We start from the raw sequence: 19,426 nt of genomic DNA, 5'->3' as shown, positions 1-19,426 counted from the left end.
TTTTAAAAGTCACGAGAGCTGGCAAATATGTATTTGGAGTATTCTGAATGCTAACTGAGATGGAGAATTGGGTTCTATCCCTCCTGACCATAAACAAAACAAATACTCCTCTTTATTAATTTATTTGTTTGATTTGTTATAGGTATGCCTCTGGACAGCAGGCAGAGTTTTTTTTTCAGTACACAGGCAGATGACCTTTTTGTTGAATGTCCAGTTAGATTTCTATTCAAGCATTCTGTCATACATTCTCTTGGTGGAAATGCAGGGGGTAAGGAGGAGAATATGATTCTCTGAAGAAAACCGAGTGCATCCCGGTCTGACTGCATTATATACCGCCCATGTATTTGCACCAAAAATGCATTGCTATCCTGTTAGATTTATTTAGCAAATGTATGCTTTAAGTGCTCTGTATCTACCATCCATACACCATTGCATCTTCTTGTATTGTCAACTTGCAGATGCTGCATTGTAGGAATGAGGCATAGCACATCAAAGAAACTAACATGCACAGACTTTGCATGGTGATTCAAAATACATAATAACTGAACATTCCAAAGCATGTGACTGATTTGTTTATGATTTACAAAACTGTATTGCAAAACCAATTTTCCATAGAGCAAGTTTATGCATTCCTTTTTTCTTGTCATCAGTCAAATAAATCATCTGATTAGCTCTGTTCTGTACTGAGTAACGAATACCTGTTGTTTATATTGCCAAGCCCAGTGTAGTGTTCATTTTAGCAGCAAATTAAATCAATAATACTGCTTAACATAATTCGATTGGCATTCATTTGGTAGTGAGTAGTATAAGTGCATCTTTATGATGCACTCCCATGCAAGTTGGCACCATATTCGCAGTGCATACATATTCGCTGTATACTCAGTACGGAAGGAATGAGTATCAGATACTGATAGCATACAACTCACTCATCTCTCTCTATCTCTTGTATCTGTATTACTGCAGTGGTAATGAGCCTGTATGTATTTCCAAAGATACTAGTGTAACAATTTTAGTACCACTTCAGTAACTGCATATCCCTGCCACTAAATTAATTTATTTTTGTTACTAACTTGTGCTGCAGCTATTTTGTTTCAGACACCCGAGTTGTAAGAAATGTATGAGAATACAAACCTTAGCTTGCAAGCAAAAAAGAAATAAGGCAAGTTTTTACAAACTAGTTTAAAAAATAAAATCAGGCAGAATATTATGTACAACATTTCCTGTCTGCAAAACTGTTGTTTCAGACTGGACCGTAACAGTCAGGAAAGGATAACTTTTTCGCATTTGTATCTCTCTATGAATAGTAAACTACCCTAACGTTTGGGTAGTCCCTAAAATTATACAACTGCATATACTAACTTTAATGAAGAAAAAATGAAAGGCATTAAATCATAAATAAGCAATGTTTTTGTGCAATACCCTGTCTCTAATAAACTTGTTTGTAATGACCATCTGTAAATGAACAGCTGTCATCGCTCATTGTCATTATGTTTTTCACCCCTCCTAATGTAGATAAGTAATGTCATTGTTTGTTACTGTCCAGTACACATTTCCATTCCTCTAGTTTCAGAAAAGAAAATGGCAGGTATATATACAAATGTATATATATATATATATATATATATATATATATATATATATATATATATACCTTCTGTGAGAAGCTTGCAGTTAGTTTATTCACAATGTTCATGTGAAAAAGTTCATTAAACTATCCAGTCTATCAGGTTACCATTTGAAACCATTTGAGTTTAAACATTAATAAACACTAAACAAGTGTCACAGTGTACAAGAAGGTAATAGAGTATGCATAAACTAAAATAAATGGTGCATTTGATAAACTTACATTTTGTCATGTCTTTGAATCTGATTAAATTTGTGTGAGCCCACCATGTCTTGGGTCCAGTGGTAACTTACATATTTTTTCATTGGCAGTCCAGCATATCCAGACCACATTTTTTAACAGTTTGTGAACATGTCTGGTTTATACAAGAATGCATTGTGTACCATGTTGTTAGAATTTCTAACACACACACACACACACACACACACATATATATATATATATATATATATATATATATATATATATATATATATATATCTTGTTTCATTAAAATATGATACACTATATAATAAATTTAACTTAGACAGCCAAGTACCCTGCACCAGCAAAAATAAATAATAAGCAAATAAATAAAATAAAACACGTAAATAAAATAGCTCCTCATGACAAAATGTTGTATATACCAAAAAGTGCATCTTAAATTTAATTACTTGTAGGCTGTAGTAAGCTGTAAAACAAATGCAATTAGTTTATTTATACTATTGCATAGAGAATTCAATAAGAACATTGTTTGACACATTTATCATGTCACCATTGTCAGTCTATGGTGCAGTCCATGCCCCTTGAAGAAACAACATATTATAAAACATACTTTACATCTTAAAGTCCAATTTTTAATTCTACCTAGCTACTTAGTGTAGAACCTAGGCAGTTCAGCTCACTTTTTTTAAAGCAGCAAGTTTAAATAGAATGATGTGAATATCAAGTCACCAATTAAAAATATAAAGTGAAGAGTCACTTAAAATAAACTTAAGATATATTGTGAATGGAAATGGTCATGTGAAAGTACTGTGCATTTCAAATGCTGAATTGCTATTTTCCGTTTTTTCTAAACATTGATTTTGCTGTAGACATAATGATACATTTGTTAAACAGTTTGTATCAGTGAATGTTCAGCCCAAAGCTTTATTCTTTTGCCCTCATGGCTTTTTTAGCCTTCTCTGTCCTCTTAGGACAAGGGACATATGAGGACGAGTTACTACTGATTGGGGATTAAAGCCCTGCCTTATTTGTTCAGGATTTGCTGGGAACCCATTAAATAGGAAGCATGGTAAATGAAATAATGAGACAAATTTGTCCTTTAATTCAGTTGCTCCATAACAAACAATGGAGCTGAGCAGGGGGTACCTTCTAGACCACTCCCAAGCTAAACTCTTGTGTTTTGTTTCATTGGTAAACTTAGTATATTTTAGCTACACATGTTGAGATTAATTAGTTAGACCCTAGGAGGTTGTGCTTGCAGGCTTTGCCATGAAAAGAAAAGTGTGAATGTACCGAAGCTATTAATTCACAATAAATGGCAGATTGTAACCCTTACTGAGCCAATTCTTTTTGTCTTTTGAGATGATTAACAGAATAGGTACACAGTCCGAGTACTTCCTCTGTGACAGCAAATTAAGTCTCTATTAAACTTATTAGCAATGGTTAAATGAACATCTCTTTTTTTCCACATTTTATTCAGTAAATATAAAAGCCCATTATACTAATCTATTTGAAACGTGAGAAAAAAGGATACTGACCTTTAAAACATAGTTTCAGCTATTATAAATATATTAGTACAGACCTGTTCATCAGATGACATTGAACAGAAATGATTCCAATAGAATGGCAGAATCTATTCTGTTACACAACACGAATGAAAAGAGTGGCATTTAAAGAACAGATTATTTTATTTTAGTCACTGTAATAAACATGTGAAAATTAACACATTTACTTTTAAGCTGTTTCACATGTAAATTTAATGCACTGTAATCTAAATTTTTTGTTGTATTTTTAATTTTGGTTATAATTTTTACTTTCTGGATTCAGTAATTTGATTTTGATTTAATTAATGCAAGTTGACAATAGAGAACGACATTAAAATGTACAGAGTTGGGTCATAGAAATAAATGATAACCCTTTAATAGTAATCAGAAGGTAAGCAAGGAGAATCTGCTTTATATACATGTATGATACTGTACTTCAATTCTCTAAATTCTGTGTCTTTATGTGTGAACAAACAGATGCTGATAGAGCTCAAAAACATGGAATGGATGAATTTATCTCTTCTAATCCTTGTAACTTTGACCACGCTACACTATTTGAGATGCTTCAGCGACTCACACTGGACCATAGGCTTAACGACTCTTACTCTTGTCTGGCAAGTATTCTGAGCTTTGTTTTTTAACACCTTAGTAGATTAAGAAGTGAAGAGCAATCTTGATAAAGATTGGACTGCTTTTCATAATTAAGAAATATTGCTGTTTCCAAAATGTAGATGACTAATTATCTACGCTAAGATAAAACTTGGTCATGGATTTTTAAAATAACTTTTGCTTATTGGCAAAAATGTTTAGCATGACTTATTAAGCTTTCATTTAAACAGATGTTTTAAGTGTGCAGCAGAGTACCCATAATAATCATAAAGAAGCTCATGAAGCTTTTGTCACACTTTTAATACATTCTAAGTATCCTGACAAACAAGTTGTCATGTCTAGTATCCTGGTAAATGAGCCAGTTTAGTAATTTGATTATCACCACACACTATAGCTGTGAAGCTGTAAAGGATACAATTTGGCCAGTATGTCATTCACAGGCAGTGTGCACACATTAAATTTGCCGTAGCTGTGAGTGCATGTGTAAGGTACAGAAGAACAACTGTGGAAGGGAAAACCACCCAGTGGAGTGAAAAATGTCTCTAGATGATGGTCTCTATTGATGTGACAGCCCAACCTCATGTGCAGAAACTGGAAAAGGGTGGGTTATAGGTGGATGGGGCCTGCCCCTGCATTCTGGAGGTATAACTGTTCAGTTATTTGACAGTGCTTAGTGGACAGTGTCAAATGCCAGCTTGTCTATTAACTCTGAATACTCCCTGTAGCATATATGTTTTTGTAAGCCTGTGCCAGTGGCATAGGGGGATAAAACGCTGACTGTGGCCCAGGTGACCTGAGCTCAAGTAGCAGCTGAGGCACTTGTCCTATGCAGGAAGGATAGGAGTGTGTAGCTTGTGGTAAGAGGTGCAGTCTGGCACATCTCACTGGTTGATGCCTGCTGGAGGCTGGAAATGCACAGAAAGTGGAATGGAAAACACATCACCAACCTACTTCTCACCATCACTTTGTATGGTGCAGGTGCACATTGGGGTCAGGACTATGGCTTAAGAAGAAAACTCCATTGGCAGCAATATAATGTAACCCCATGATGCCCCAAGCTCCCTTCCAGTTAGACTTAGTCTATGGATGGATAAGGTGGGGGGGGAGGCTCGGTAGACCTGGTAGATGAGGAGAGCTCTTGGGACATTATGTATGTTTTGTATATGTATATACCTGCATTTCATCAGTCTGTACTGTATAGAGTTATGAAATATAACAAAGTGTGAGAATGCACAATAAACAGTAATCACTAAATATTTTTGAAACACCTAAAGGCAGAAAAACTAATTGTAGATGAGGACTCCATAACCCAATAAGTCTGCCCATGTGCATACCTGCTAGAACATCATCTGTATTTTCTGTTCAGCCAAACATTTTATACCTATAGCTCCTCACAACTACAGTTTGTTTACCAGGTGCATTCTTGGGTTTGGTTAGTTTTTCACCCTTGATCTTTTTTAACAGGGCTGTTCTAGCTTATGAAAAAAATATTTTCCTTGTACCATCCATTTTTATCTTGAAATGATAACTTGTTCCTCCCATAGGTCTCTCTTCTTCTTTTTTCTTCATAAGCTATTCCTCACTTGGACCTTGTGTATTCCTTTAAAGCACTCATATATCACCATCATATGTCCTTTCTGCTGCTTATATGAAAGTCAATACATATTCATGTCTTTTTTTTTCTCCCATATTAGACTTTGGTGAGGACTGTGCAGAGAGTGTTTGGTGATAGTTAATGTGCTAATTTTAGGAATATAGGGAGCAAAACCCTATGAATGGGTTGTGTGTCTGTTTGAAAACCATGCTGCAATACTGGTCATTTTTTTGTATGCAGCTGACACATTTTTTTTTTTTGTAGAAGTTGTTGTGATCCCCTTCTGTGGATGCCTGAATTACCATTGTCTTGTTCATGCTGTTTTGTGGGTAGATGAAGTCTCCAGAACTGTTCAGTGTACTCCAGAATGTTCCTTATAAGCTGCCAAAAATTGGATAAGACCAGTATCCTACCAGCTTTCCATGTTGCTATATCACATTGCTTGCTACCCTTAAATCTTCGGATATGACTGTTCACTTCCTCCTCTGCGTACCACCCCTTCCCAGTTATGTACTTTTCTTTCATCTTTTGAAGCTTTTGCATTACATTTTATCTGTCATATTAAGAACATTTCTCCAATCATTTGAAATTTGTTTTCAGCCTTTCTGCATCTTAAATTTTTTCCATATATTTTTTCAACAGTAAAATTGTTATTGTTTCTTCTTCTTTCTTCAGACCATTTTTAGTCTCACTTATGTAAATAGTGAAGTATTTGGTTAAGCTGTGGGATATGCTTGGACAGACACATACTAAAAGGGCATTATATCCTATAAGTGGACTGATGAAAGAAGAGTATAGAAGAATGATCATCTGTTTTGACCTGGATGAAATGCCTTTAGTAATTAAGTGAATCAGATGAAAGGATTTTCTGACTACTTTTTTTGTGTGGTGGTTAAAAAATTGGGAGTTTTCCCTAACTATAATTTCTGATGAGTGTACCAGTCCACACTGGAGTGATATCTTCACTGCATACTGCTGGCAAGATATGTTTACTGATGGTGACTGTTCTAGACTTCTTTGCATCTGATTTAAACCTAGCTGTAATACATTATTGATTTGTATGGTTTAGTCCTTACTGTAGTAAGATGATCACACAATCACACATGCTGAGTGAATGGCAATATCCAGCTTTCAGTCATTGGAAAATTTAATAGGCTACATATATATATATATATATATATATATATATATATATATATATATATATATATATAAGTAAATGACTAACAGAAAGGGTTCTGGGCCTTTTTTTGCTTTCCAAGGTGGTACTACCTACTTTGTCTATGTGTGTTCTATTTGGCCGTCAGTTTGATGTCTATTCTTGCAACATAAGTGGGTACATTTAAGCCTTTAAGCTTATTTACAGTTTCACTGAGTTATTTGAGGATAGTGGAGTTGTGTTACTGGATTGGTGCCAAGGATCATTAACCCTGATTCCTGAGATCTTGGGGAGTAATCTTTTTTTTTTTTTTTAGTAACATCAGTGTATGTTGGTTTAATGTGATCTTGTTTATATGTTAATTATTTTTGTTTGTTAATTACTGTCCATCTGTGTAAGTAAGATTGCTCCCTCCAGGTTATATGTAATTAAACCTCTCACAAAATATGTAATGTTGATCTAATAGTAGTTGGTTGTAAGTGAGAATTAGACATTTCCTGCACCATCTCAACATACCAATAGCAATGAGACTGGCAAAAAAAAAAATGGAATACAGGTAGATGGAACTTCTGTGTTGGTTAGGTGGGCTGAATTACCAAGGGCAGGTATGATATAATGATCCAGTTTATTTAGTAGATAGAGAAGATATGTTGAGCAGATAAACCATCCTGTCGAGGAGATGTACCAGGTGTGGTAAATATGTATGAGGGATGAAGCACAGTAAAAATAGTATGAGGAATGAAGCACAATAACTAAAGTATAAGGGATGAAGCACAGTAAGAATAGTATGAGGAATGAAGCATAATAACAATAGTATGAGGGATGAAGCACAATAACAATAGTATGAGGGAAGAAACACAATAACAATAGTATGAGGAATGAAGCATAATAACAATAGTTTGAGGGATGAAGCACAATAACAATAGTATGAAGGATGAAGCACAGTAACAATAGTATGAGGGATGAAGCACAGCAACAATAATATGAGGGATGAAGTACAATAACAATAGTATGAGGCATGAAGCACAATAACAACAGTATGCGGGATGAAGCACAATAACAATAGTATGCAGGATGAAGCACATACAATAGTATGAGGCATGAAGCACAATAACAATAGTATGAGGGATGAAGCACAATAACAATACTATAAGGGAGGAAGCACAGTAAAAATAGTATGAGGGATGAAGCACAGTAACAATAGTATGAGGGATGAAGCACAGTAACAACAGTATGAGGAATGAAGCATAATAATAGTATGAGGGATGAAGCACAATAACATTATTATGAGGGAAGAAGCACAGTAACAATAGTATGAGGGATGAAGCATGGTAACAATAGTATGAGGGATAAAACACAATAACAATAGTATGAAGAATGAAGCATAATAAAAATAGTATGAGGGATGAAGCACAATAACAATTGTATGACGGATGAAAACAATAACAATAGTATGTGGGATGAAGCACAATAACAATAGTATGAGGAATGAAGCACAGTAACAATAGTATGAGGAATAAACCATAATAACAATAGTATGCGGGATCAAGCACAATAGCATCAGTATACAGGATGAAGCACAATAACAATAGTATGAGGGATGAAGCACAGTAAGAATAGTATGCGGGATGAAGCACAATAACAATAGTATGAGGGATGAAGCACAGTAACAATAGTATGAGGAGTGAAGCACAATAACAATAGTATGAGGGATGAAGCACAGTAACAATAGTACGAGGAATGAAGCACAATAACAATAGTATGAGGGATGAAGCACAATAACAATAGTATGAGGAATGAAGCATAATAACAATAGTATGGGGGATGAGGCACAATAACAATAGTATGAGGGATGAAGCACAATAACAATAGTATGCGGAATGAAGCACAATAACAATAGTATACAGAATGAAGCACAATAACAATAGTATGAGGGATGAAGCACAATAACAACAGTATGCGGGATGAAGCACAATAGCAATAGTATGTGTGATGAAGCACAGTAACAATAGTATGCGGGATGAAGCACAATAACAATAGTATAAGGGAGGAAGCACAGTAAAAATAGTATGAGGGATGAAGCACAGTAACAATAGTATGAGGGACGAAGCACAGTAACAATAGTATGAAGAATGAAGAATAATAAAAATAGTATGAGGGATGAAGCACAATAACAATAGTATGAGGGATGAAACACAATAATAATAGTATGTGGGATGAAGCACAATAATAATAGTATGAGGAATGAAGCACAATAACAATAGTATGAGGGAAGAAACACGATAGCAATAGTAAACGGGATGAAGCGCAATAACAATAGTATGTGGGATGAAGCACAATAACAATAGTATGACGGATGATGCCCAATAACAATAGTATGAGGGATGAAGCACAATAACAATAGTATGAGGGATGAAGCACGGTAAGAATAGTATGAGGAATGAAGCATAATAGCAATAGTATGGGGGATGAAGCACAATAACAATAGTATGAGGGATGAAGCACAATAACAATAGTATGAGGAATGAAGCACAATAACAATAGTATGCGGGATGAAGCACAATAACAATAGTATGAGGGATGAAGCACAGTAACAATAGTATGAAGAATGAAGTATAATAACAATAGTATGCAGGATGAAGCACAATAACAATATTATGAGGGATGAAGCACAATAACAATAGTATGAGGGACGAAGCACAGTAACAATAGTATGAGGGACGAAGGACAATAACAATAGTATGCGGGATGAAGCACAATAACAATAGTATACAGGATGAAGCACAATAACAATAGTATGAGGGATGAAGCACAATAACAATATTATGCGGGATGAAGCACAATAACAATAGTATGAGGGATGAAGCATAGTAACAATAGTATGAGGAGTGAAGCACATTAACAATAGTATGAGGGATGAAGCACAATAACAATAGTATGAGGGAGGAAGCGCAGTAACAATAGTATGAGGAATGAAGCAAAATAACAATAGTATGAGGGATGAAGCACAGTAATAATAGTATGAGGAGGAATGAAGCATAATAACAATAGTATGAAGGATGAAGCGCAACAACAATATTATAAGGGATTAAGCACAGTAACAATAGTATGAGAGAAGAAGCACAGTAACAATATTATGAGGAATGAAGCATAATAACAATAGTATGAAAGATGAAGCACAATAACAATAGTATGAGGGATGAAGCACAATAACAATAGTATGTGGGATGAAGCACAATAAAAATAGTATGAGGAATGAAGCACAATAACAATAGTATGAGAGAAGAAACACAGTAACAATAGTATACGGTATGAAGCGCAATAACAATAGTTTGTGGGATGCAGCACAGTAACAATAGTATGACGGATGATGCACAATAACAATAGTATGAAGGATGAAGCACGATAACAATAGTATGAGGGATGAAGCACAATAACAATAGTATGAGGAATGAAGCACAATAACAATAGTATGAGGGATGAAGCACAATAACAATAGTATGTGGGATGAAGCACAATGACAATAGTATGAGGAATGAAGCACAATAACAATAGTATGAGGAATGAAGCATAATAACAATAGTATGCGGGATGAAGTACAATAACAATAGTATATTGGATGAAGCACAATAACAGTAGTATGAGGGATGAAGCACAGTAACAATAGTATGAGGAATGAAGCACAATAACAATAGTATGAGGGAAGAAACACAATAACAATAGTATACGGGATGAAGCGCAATGACAATAGTATGTGGGATGAAGCATAATAATAATAGTATGACGGATGATGCACAATAACAATAGTATGAGGGATGAAGCACAATAACAATAGTATGAGGGATGAAGTACAATAACAATAGTATGAGGGATGAAGCACGGTAAGAATAGTATGAGGAATGAAGCATAATAACAATAGTATGGGGGATGAAACACAATAACAATAGTATGTGGGATGAAGCACAATAACAATATTATGAGGAATGAAGCACAATAACAATAGTATGCAGGATGAAGCGCAATAACAATAGTATGAGGGATAAAGCACAATAACAATAGTATGAGGGACGAAGCACTGTAACAATAGTATGAGGGACGAAGGAAAATAACAATAGTATGCGGGATGAAGCACAATAACAATAGTATACAGGATGAAGCACAATAACAATAGTATGAAGGATGAAGCACAATAACAATAGTATGCGGGATGAAGCACAATAACAATAGTATGAGGGATGAAGCACAGTAACAATAGTATGAGGAGTGAAGCACAATAACAATAGTATGAGGGATGAAGCACAATAACAATAGTATGATAGTAAGGAATTCCCAATATTATTCTAGCATGTCCAAAGGTCAGTTGTCAATCTTCTCTCCGGTCCAGCTGGTGAATCTGGGAATCTTGAGGCAATGTTATAACTGCCTCATGTACACAGACAACCCTCTCCTCCTCCCACATAACACAAATACTTGCGAGAGATGCAGCTATTTAGCCAAACTGGAGGCTGAGCTCTCTCAACTCAGGACTGGCAAGACCAGACAGGAGGAGAAGGCAACTACACACACCACAAAACCAGCCTCACATAATGCTACCACTCCACTGAATCAAACACATAAACACACAAAGACATACTCGGAGGCTCTGAGTAAAAATTTACCTAAACAGCAGAGGCCTCCAAAGCAGACACCCAAACAACTGCTACCTCAAGACACCCCACAAGCAACACATAAACCACAAAAGCAGTGTGCAAAGCAGTCACAGCCCTTAAGGCCAAATACAACACCAAACATACTTGTCATAGGTGACTCCATAGTCAGACACACTGGCGTCCCACTCACCAGGCTGAACAAGGTGAGCGTCACAGTAGGCTGCCTATCGGGCTAGAATCCGCCACATAACACAAGCACTCGGGTCACTCCACGGCAAGTACAAATATGACACAGTCATTGTCCATGCTGGTGTGAACGACCTGAGACATACCTCCCTGGACTACATGAAAAGAGACATAGAGGAGCTCTCTGATTATGTAGCCCAGGCAGGTATGACCCTAACCCTGAGCAGTATCCTTCCTTCACCAAGAATGATGCCACAATATAGAGACAAGATGATCAGCTTTAACAATTGGCTTAATGTCTGGTGTCATTCAAAGGGGATCCAGTGTCTGTCTGCCTGGGATGACATGCTTGACAAGCCACGCTGCAAGGGACGACAGCTTGCACCTGTCACCCTGGGATTCGGATATTGGCTAAGGCTCTTGCCACCCCATAGTGCCTTTTTAGGCAAGGCTCAAATTCTAAACCTACCACCCTAGAAAACAAAAATGGGAAGAAACTGAGGGTAATGCTGCTCAATGCCAGAAGTCTAAATCTCAAAATACACGCACTCGAGGCCCTTCTCAGTATGGAGAACATCGATGTCTGTGCTGTAACTGAAACCTGGTTCAAGGCTCCTGAGAGCACCCCGGCACTATTAGGTTTTACCTCATATCATACGTTCCAGCCCCAAAACCCGGACCACACCACAAAAGGAGGGGGTGTATCCATATTCATAAAGTATACCCACACCTCCAGGTTGGTGGCAATGCACCAAGCTTGGAAACCATCCAGGTGCAACTAACCATAGGCAAAACTGCTCTACAAATTGTAGCATGCTACAGGCCACCCTCTCAAACTCAGGAACCCCACACAGCCTTCCTGAAGACACTGGAGGGTATAAATGTATCTCCAAACACCATCATATTGGGTGACTTCAACTACCGAATATAGACTGGGAACATTACTCAAGCCCTAACTTTCTAGCCCAACGGTTCCTGGAGTTCATAAATTCAAATGCCATGCAACAGCTAGTCACTGTTCCCACGAGAGGAGAAAATATACTAGATCTCATTGTCACAAACATGGGGACAAAATGCTCCACACTGGAAGTATATCCCTCATTGGTGAGATCTGATCATAAACTAATCTCACTGGAAATCCACATCCGCCCCCACCCCAAACAAAAGACCATAGTGAAGAACTTCTCTAAAGCAAACTTCACACTACTCAAGACTGGTGTGGTATCCTTCAAGGCCCCTGAGCCAGTGGAAACCACAACCCAAGCTGCGGAAGCCCTTACAAATGCCTTCTATGAACACCTCCAGGACTGCATGGATCAGGCAATCCCAAATAAAACCAAGACTCTTTCCTCTAAGGCCAATCCTCCAGTCTGGTGCACCCCAGCCATTAACAAACTTTACAATAAGAGGAGAATGCTATTACATGATAGAACAAAATCCATAAAAGGGAAGTCACCCTGATCATTATTAGTAAAAAATACGAGCACTCATAAAATCAACTAAGGCCAATTTTGAGAGAAAAATTGCCATGGATTCAAAGGACAATCATAAGGCCTTTTCAGGTATGTTAGGAACCTGGGTGGAAACTCCCAGATATGCTCAGAATTAGTCCAAAATGAAACAAAAATCACTGAACCCACAGACATTGCCAGCATACTGGCAGACAGGATCAGTGCAAACTTCACCCCTCCCCTAAAGGAGAGATAACTATCCCAGCAGTGTAGCCTCCCGGACATCTCAAATGCGCAGGTGAAAGCTGCACTCTCTAAAGCTAAAAACACAGCATCAATGGGACGGATGGTGTCCCGGCTGTGTGCTACACGAGCTAAATGAGGAATTAAACCCGCACATAAGGCAGCTGTTTAATCTCAGCCTTACCACAGGATCGTGCCCAAGGAATGCCGTCGGCAACTGTAGTCCCACTCCACAAAGGCGCCTCTCGGACCCTGGTAATTACCGCCCCATAAGCTTAACAAGTCTAGTCTGCAAAGCTATGGAGAGGATCATAATGGAGCTCATAAACAAAGATATAGGGGACTTGCAGACATTGGACCTGACCCAGTTTGGCTTTGTCAAGGGAAGATCATGCCTTTTGAACTTAGTCGACTTCTTCGAAACAGTCACCAAGGCCATTGATGAGGGAAAGGCAGTCCATACAGCCTACCTTGATCTTGCAAAGGCTTTCGACACAATACCCCACTCGGGTATTGTAGAAAAACTTACCAGCTTAAATGTAAACCCATATGTCACAAGATGGGTTGCAAACTGGCTTAAGGACAGAACCCACAGGGTTAGAGTTGCTGGCGCTGTGTCAGACTCCAAGCCGGTCACAAGTGGTGTCCCACAGGGCTCGGTCCTTGGCCCCCTATTGTTTGGCATCTACTTCTCAGAAGTACAGGCCAACATAGGAGGACTTTGGCTGACAAAGTTTGCAGATGACTGCAAACTGGGCGCCATAATGAAAAGTGCATCAGACACGGATATCCTTCAGAAGGGACTCACAGAAACAGATAGCTGGTGCCAGAGCCATGGCCTGAAGTTAAACGCCAAAAAATGTATAGTCATACCCTTCGGGAAAAACAAGGTAACCCCAAGCTACCATATAGGTGGCAATTCACTAAGCACAGAAGAGGTTATCAGGGACCTGGGGACCCAGGTTGACAGTGGCCTTTCTTTTGACACTCACATTGCTAAAGTGGTTAGAAAGACCTTCTACATTGCCCACCTGATCATGAAGGGATTCACATCCAGATCTAGTGAGGTTATTGTTCCCCTGTACTCTTCACTTATCAGACCAATGATCGAATACAATGCCCCATTCGGGATGTATCTCACCCGACATCTGCAGCAATTGGAGAGACCCCAAAAGTTCCTCAACAAAAGGATAAAGGGACTCCAAAATCTGTCATATGCTGCCAGATTGAAGAAACTCCAGCTCTATTCAGTTGCATACCGTCTGCTCAGAGGTGACATGTGCCTGACATACAAGGCCATGTCCAACCCGGAATTAATGGACATGCTCCACCTCAAAAAATCCAAATCCACCAAAACCACTAGAGCAAGCGACTTAAACCTTAGCACGGATATAAATAGGACATGCTGGAGGGATAGATTTATCACTCAGAGACTCCCTATGCTGTGGATTAAAATCCCAGTCCATGTGAGGCAGAGCACCTCGCTGACTCTGTTCAAGAGAAATCTGGACCTGTGGATGGGAGATCGTAGGTTTACCCCGGGAATCATCTCTGTGTCACTGCTGGACAGAGGCACAACAAACTAATGGGCACAGTATTTTTTCATATAAGGGGTGGCGTAAGCCACAAAAATTTGGGCTAGGCTTATAAATGCCTTAGGGCAGATAGCCTAGTATAAACCTATGAACCTATGAACCTATGAGGGAGGAAGCACAGTAACAATAGTATGAGGAATGAAGCAAAATAACAATAGTATGAGGGATGAAGCACAGTAATAATAGTATGAGAGATGAAGCACAGTAACAATAGTATGAGGAATGAAGCATAATAACAATAGTATGAAGGATGAAGCACAACAACAATATTATGAGGGATGAAGCACAGTAACAATAGTATGAGAGAAGAAGCACAGTAACAATATTATGAGGAATGAAGCATAATAACATTAGTATGAGTGATGAAGCACAATAACAATAGTATGAGGGATGAAGCACAATGACAATAGTATGTGGGATGAAGCACAATAACAATAGTATGAGGAATGAAACACAATAACAATAGTATGAGGGAAGAAACACAATAACAATAGTATACGGGATGAAGCGCAATAACAATAGTATGTGGGATGCAGCACAATAACAATAGTATGACGGATGATGCAGAATAACAATAGTATGAGGGATGAAGCACAATAACAATAGTATAAGGGATGAAGCACAATAACAATAGTATGAGGAATGAAGCACAATAACAATAGTATGAGGGATGAAGCACAATAACAATAGTATGTGGGATGAAGCACAATAACAATAGTATGAGGAATGAAGCACAATAACAATAGTATGAGGGACGAAGCACAATAAAATTAGTATGTGGGATGAAGCACAATAAAAATAGTATGAGGAATGAAGCACAGTAACAATAGTATGAGGAATGAAGCATAATAACAATAGTATGAGGGAAGAAACACAATAACAATAGTATATGGGATGAAGCGCAATAACAATAGTATGTGGGATGAAGCACAATAACAATAGTATGTGGAATGAAGCACAATAACAATAGTATGCGGGATGAAGCATAATAACAATAGTATACAGGATGAAGCACAGTAACAATAGTATGAGGAGTGAAGCACAATAACAATAGTATGAGGGATGAAGCACAATAACAATAGTATGAGGGAGGAAGCACAGTAACAATAGTATGAGGAATGAAGCACAGTAACAATAGTATGAGGAATGAAGCACAATAACAATAGTATGAGGGAAGAAACACAATAACAATAGTATATGGGATGAAGCGCAATAACAATAGTATGTGGGATGAAGCACAATAACAATAGTATGAGGAATGAAGCACAATAACAATAGTATGCGGGATGAAGCATAATAACAATAGTATACAGGATGAAGCACAATAACAGTAGTATGAGGAATGAAGCAAAATAACAGTAGTATGAGGGATGAAGCACAGTAATAATAGTATGAGGGATGAAGCACAGTAACAATAGTATGAGGAATGAAGCATAATAACAATAGTATAAAGGACGAAGCACAACAACAATATTGTGAGGGATTAAGCACAGTAACAATAGTATGAGAGAAGAAGCACAGTAACAATATTATGAGGAATGAAGCATAATAACAATAATCTGAGGGATGAAGCACAATAACAATAGTATACAGGATGAAGCACAATAACAGTAGTATGAGGGATGAAGCACAATAACAATAGTATGCGGGATAAAGCACAATAACAATAGTATGAAGGATGAAGCACAGTAACAATAGTATGAGGAGTGAAGCACAATAACAATAGTATGAGGGATGAAGCACAATAACAATAGTATGAGGGAGGAAGCGCAGTAACAATAGTATGAGGAATGAAGCACAGTAACAATAGTATGAGGAATGAAGCACAATAACAATAGTATGAGGGAAGAAACACAATAACAATAGTATATGGGATGAAGTGCAATAACAATAGTATGTGGGATGAAGCACAATAACAATAGTATGAGGAATGAAGCACAATAACAATAGTATGCGGGATGAAGCATAATAACAATAGTATACAGGATGAAGCACAATAACAGTAGTATGAGGAATGAAGCAAAATAACAGTAGTATGAGGGATGAAGCACAGTAATAATAGTATGAGGGATGAAGCACAGTAACAATAGTATGAGGAATGAAGCATAATAACAATAGTATAAGGAATGAGCCAACAACAATATTGTGAGGGATTAAGCACAGTAACAATAGTATGAGAGAAGAAGCACAGTAACAATATTATGAGGAATGAAGCATAATAACAATAATCTGAGGGATGAAGCACAATAACAATAGTATGAGGGATGAAGCACAATAACAATAGTATGTGGGATGAAGCACAATAACAATAGTATGAGGAATGAAGCACAATAACAATAGTATGAGGGAAGAAACACAATAACAATAGTATACAGGATGAAGCGCAATAACAATAGTATGTGGGATGCAGCACAATAACAATAGTATGAGGAATGAAGCACAATAACAGTAGTATGCGGGATGAAGCACAGTAACAATAGTATGAGGAGTGAAGCACAATAACAATAGTATGAGGGATGAAGCACAATAACAATAGTATGAGGGAGGAAGCACAGTAACAATAGTATGAGGAATGAAGCACAGTAACAATAGTATGAGGAATGAAGCACAATAACAATAGTATGAGGGAAGAAACACAATAACAATAGTATATGGGATGAAGCGCAATAACAATAGTATGTGGGATGAGGCACAATAACAATAGTATGAGGAATGAAGCACAATAACAATAGTATGCGGGATGAAGCATAATAACAATAGTATACAGGATGAAGCACAATAACAGTAGTATGAGGAATGAAGCAAAATAACAGTAGTATGAGGGATGAAGCACAGTAATAATAGTATGAGGGATGAAGCACAGTAACAATAGTATGAGGAATGAAGCATAATAACAATAGTATAAAGGACGAAGCACAACAACAATATTGTGAGGGATTAAGCACAGTAACAATAGTATGAGAGAAGAAGCACAGTAACAATATTATGAGGAATGAAGCATAATAACAATAATCTGAGGGATGAAGCACAATAACAATAGTATACAGGATGAAGCACAATAACAGTAGTATGAGGGATGAAGCACAATAACAATAGTATGCGGGATAAAGCACAATAACAATAGTATGAAGGATGAAGCACAGTAACAATAGTATGAGGAGTGAAGCACAATAACAATAGTATGAGGGATGAAGCACAATAACAATAGTATGAGGGAGGAAGCGCAGTAACAATAGTATGAGGAATGAAGCACAGTAACAATAGTATGAGGAATGAAGCACAATAACAATAGTATGAGGGAAGAAACACAATAACAATAGTATATGGGATGAAGTGCAATAACAATAGTATGTGGGATGAAGCCCAATAACAATAGTATGAGGAATGAAGCACAATAACAATAGTATGCGGGATGAAGCATAATAACAATAGTATACAGGATGAAGCACAATAACAGTAGTATGAGGAATGAAGCAAAATAACAGTAGTATGAGGGATGAAGCACAGTAATAATAGTATGAGGGATGAAGCACAGTAACAATAGTATGAGGAATGAAGCATAATAACAATAGTATAAAGGACGAAGCCCAACAACAATATTGTGAGGGATTAAGCACAGTAACAATAGTATGAGAGAAGAAGCACAGTAACAATATTATGAGGAATGAAGCATAATAACAATAATCTGAGGGATGAAGCACAATAACAATAGTATGAGGGATGAAGCACAATAACAATAGTATGTGGGATGAAGCACAATAACAATAGTATGAGGAATGAAGCACAATAACAATAGTATGAGGGAAGAAACACAATAACAATAGTATACAGGATGAAGCGCAATAACAATAGTATGTGGGATGCAGCACAATAACAATAGTATGACGGATGATGCACAATAACAATAGTATGAGGGATGAAGCGCAATAACAATAGTTTGAGGGATGAAGCACAATAACAATAGTATGAGGAATGAAGCACAATAACAATAGTATGAGGGATGAAGCACAATAACAATAGTATGTGGGATGAAGCACAATGACAATAGTATGAGGAATGAAGCACAATAACAATAGTATGAGGGATGAAGCACAATAACAATAGTATGAGGAATGAAGCACAGTAACAATAGTATGAGGAATGAAGCATAATAACAATAGTATGCGGGATGAAGCACAATAACAATAGTATATAGGATGAAGCACAATAACAGTAGTATGAGGGATGAAGCACAGTAACAATAGTATGAGGAATGAAGCACAATAACAATAGTATGAGGGAAGAAGCACAATAACAATAGCATACGGGATGAAGCGCAATAACAATAGTATGTGGGATGAAGCATAATACCAATAGTATGAAGGATGATGCACAATAACAATAGTATGAGGGATGAAGCACAATAACAATAGTATGAGGGATGAAGCCTAGTACGAATAGTATGAGGAATGAAGCATAATAACAATAGTATGGGGGATGAAGCATAATAACAATAGTATGAGGGATGAAGCTCAATAACAATAGTATGAGGAATGAAGCACAATAACAATAGTATGCGGGATGAAGCA

General features: G+C 37.3%; 1 protein-coding gene across 15 annotated transcripts in view; it reads left to right on the top strand.

Annotated features, from left to right (window-relative positions):
- The window catches only part of CADPS (calcium dependent secretion activator), a 2,296,269-nt gene that overhangs the window by 1,594,287 nt on the left and 682,556 nt on the right, over window positions 1-19,426 (top strand). For all 15 annotated transcript variants that reach the window (XM_044077436.1, XM_044077434.1, XM_044077437.1 and 12 more), the window contains one exon: window positions 3,850-3,986. In XM_044077436.1, the coding sequence (XP_043933371.1) occupies window positions 3,850-3,986 (137 nt within the window). The remainder of the gene's footprint in view (window positions 1-3,849; window positions 3,987-19,426) is intronic.

This window comes from Protopterus annectens, chromosome 7.part0 (genome assembly GCF_019279795.1).
Source record: "Protopterus annectens isolate FY-2018-M chromosome 7.part0, PAN1.0, whole genome shotgun sequence".
In the NCBI taxonomy this organism is placed as follows: domain Eukaryota; kingdom Metazoa; phylum Chordata; order Ceratodontiformes; family Protopteridae; genus Protopterus; species Protopterus annectens.
This window is presented reverse-complemented; position numbering and strand designations above follow the sequence as displayed.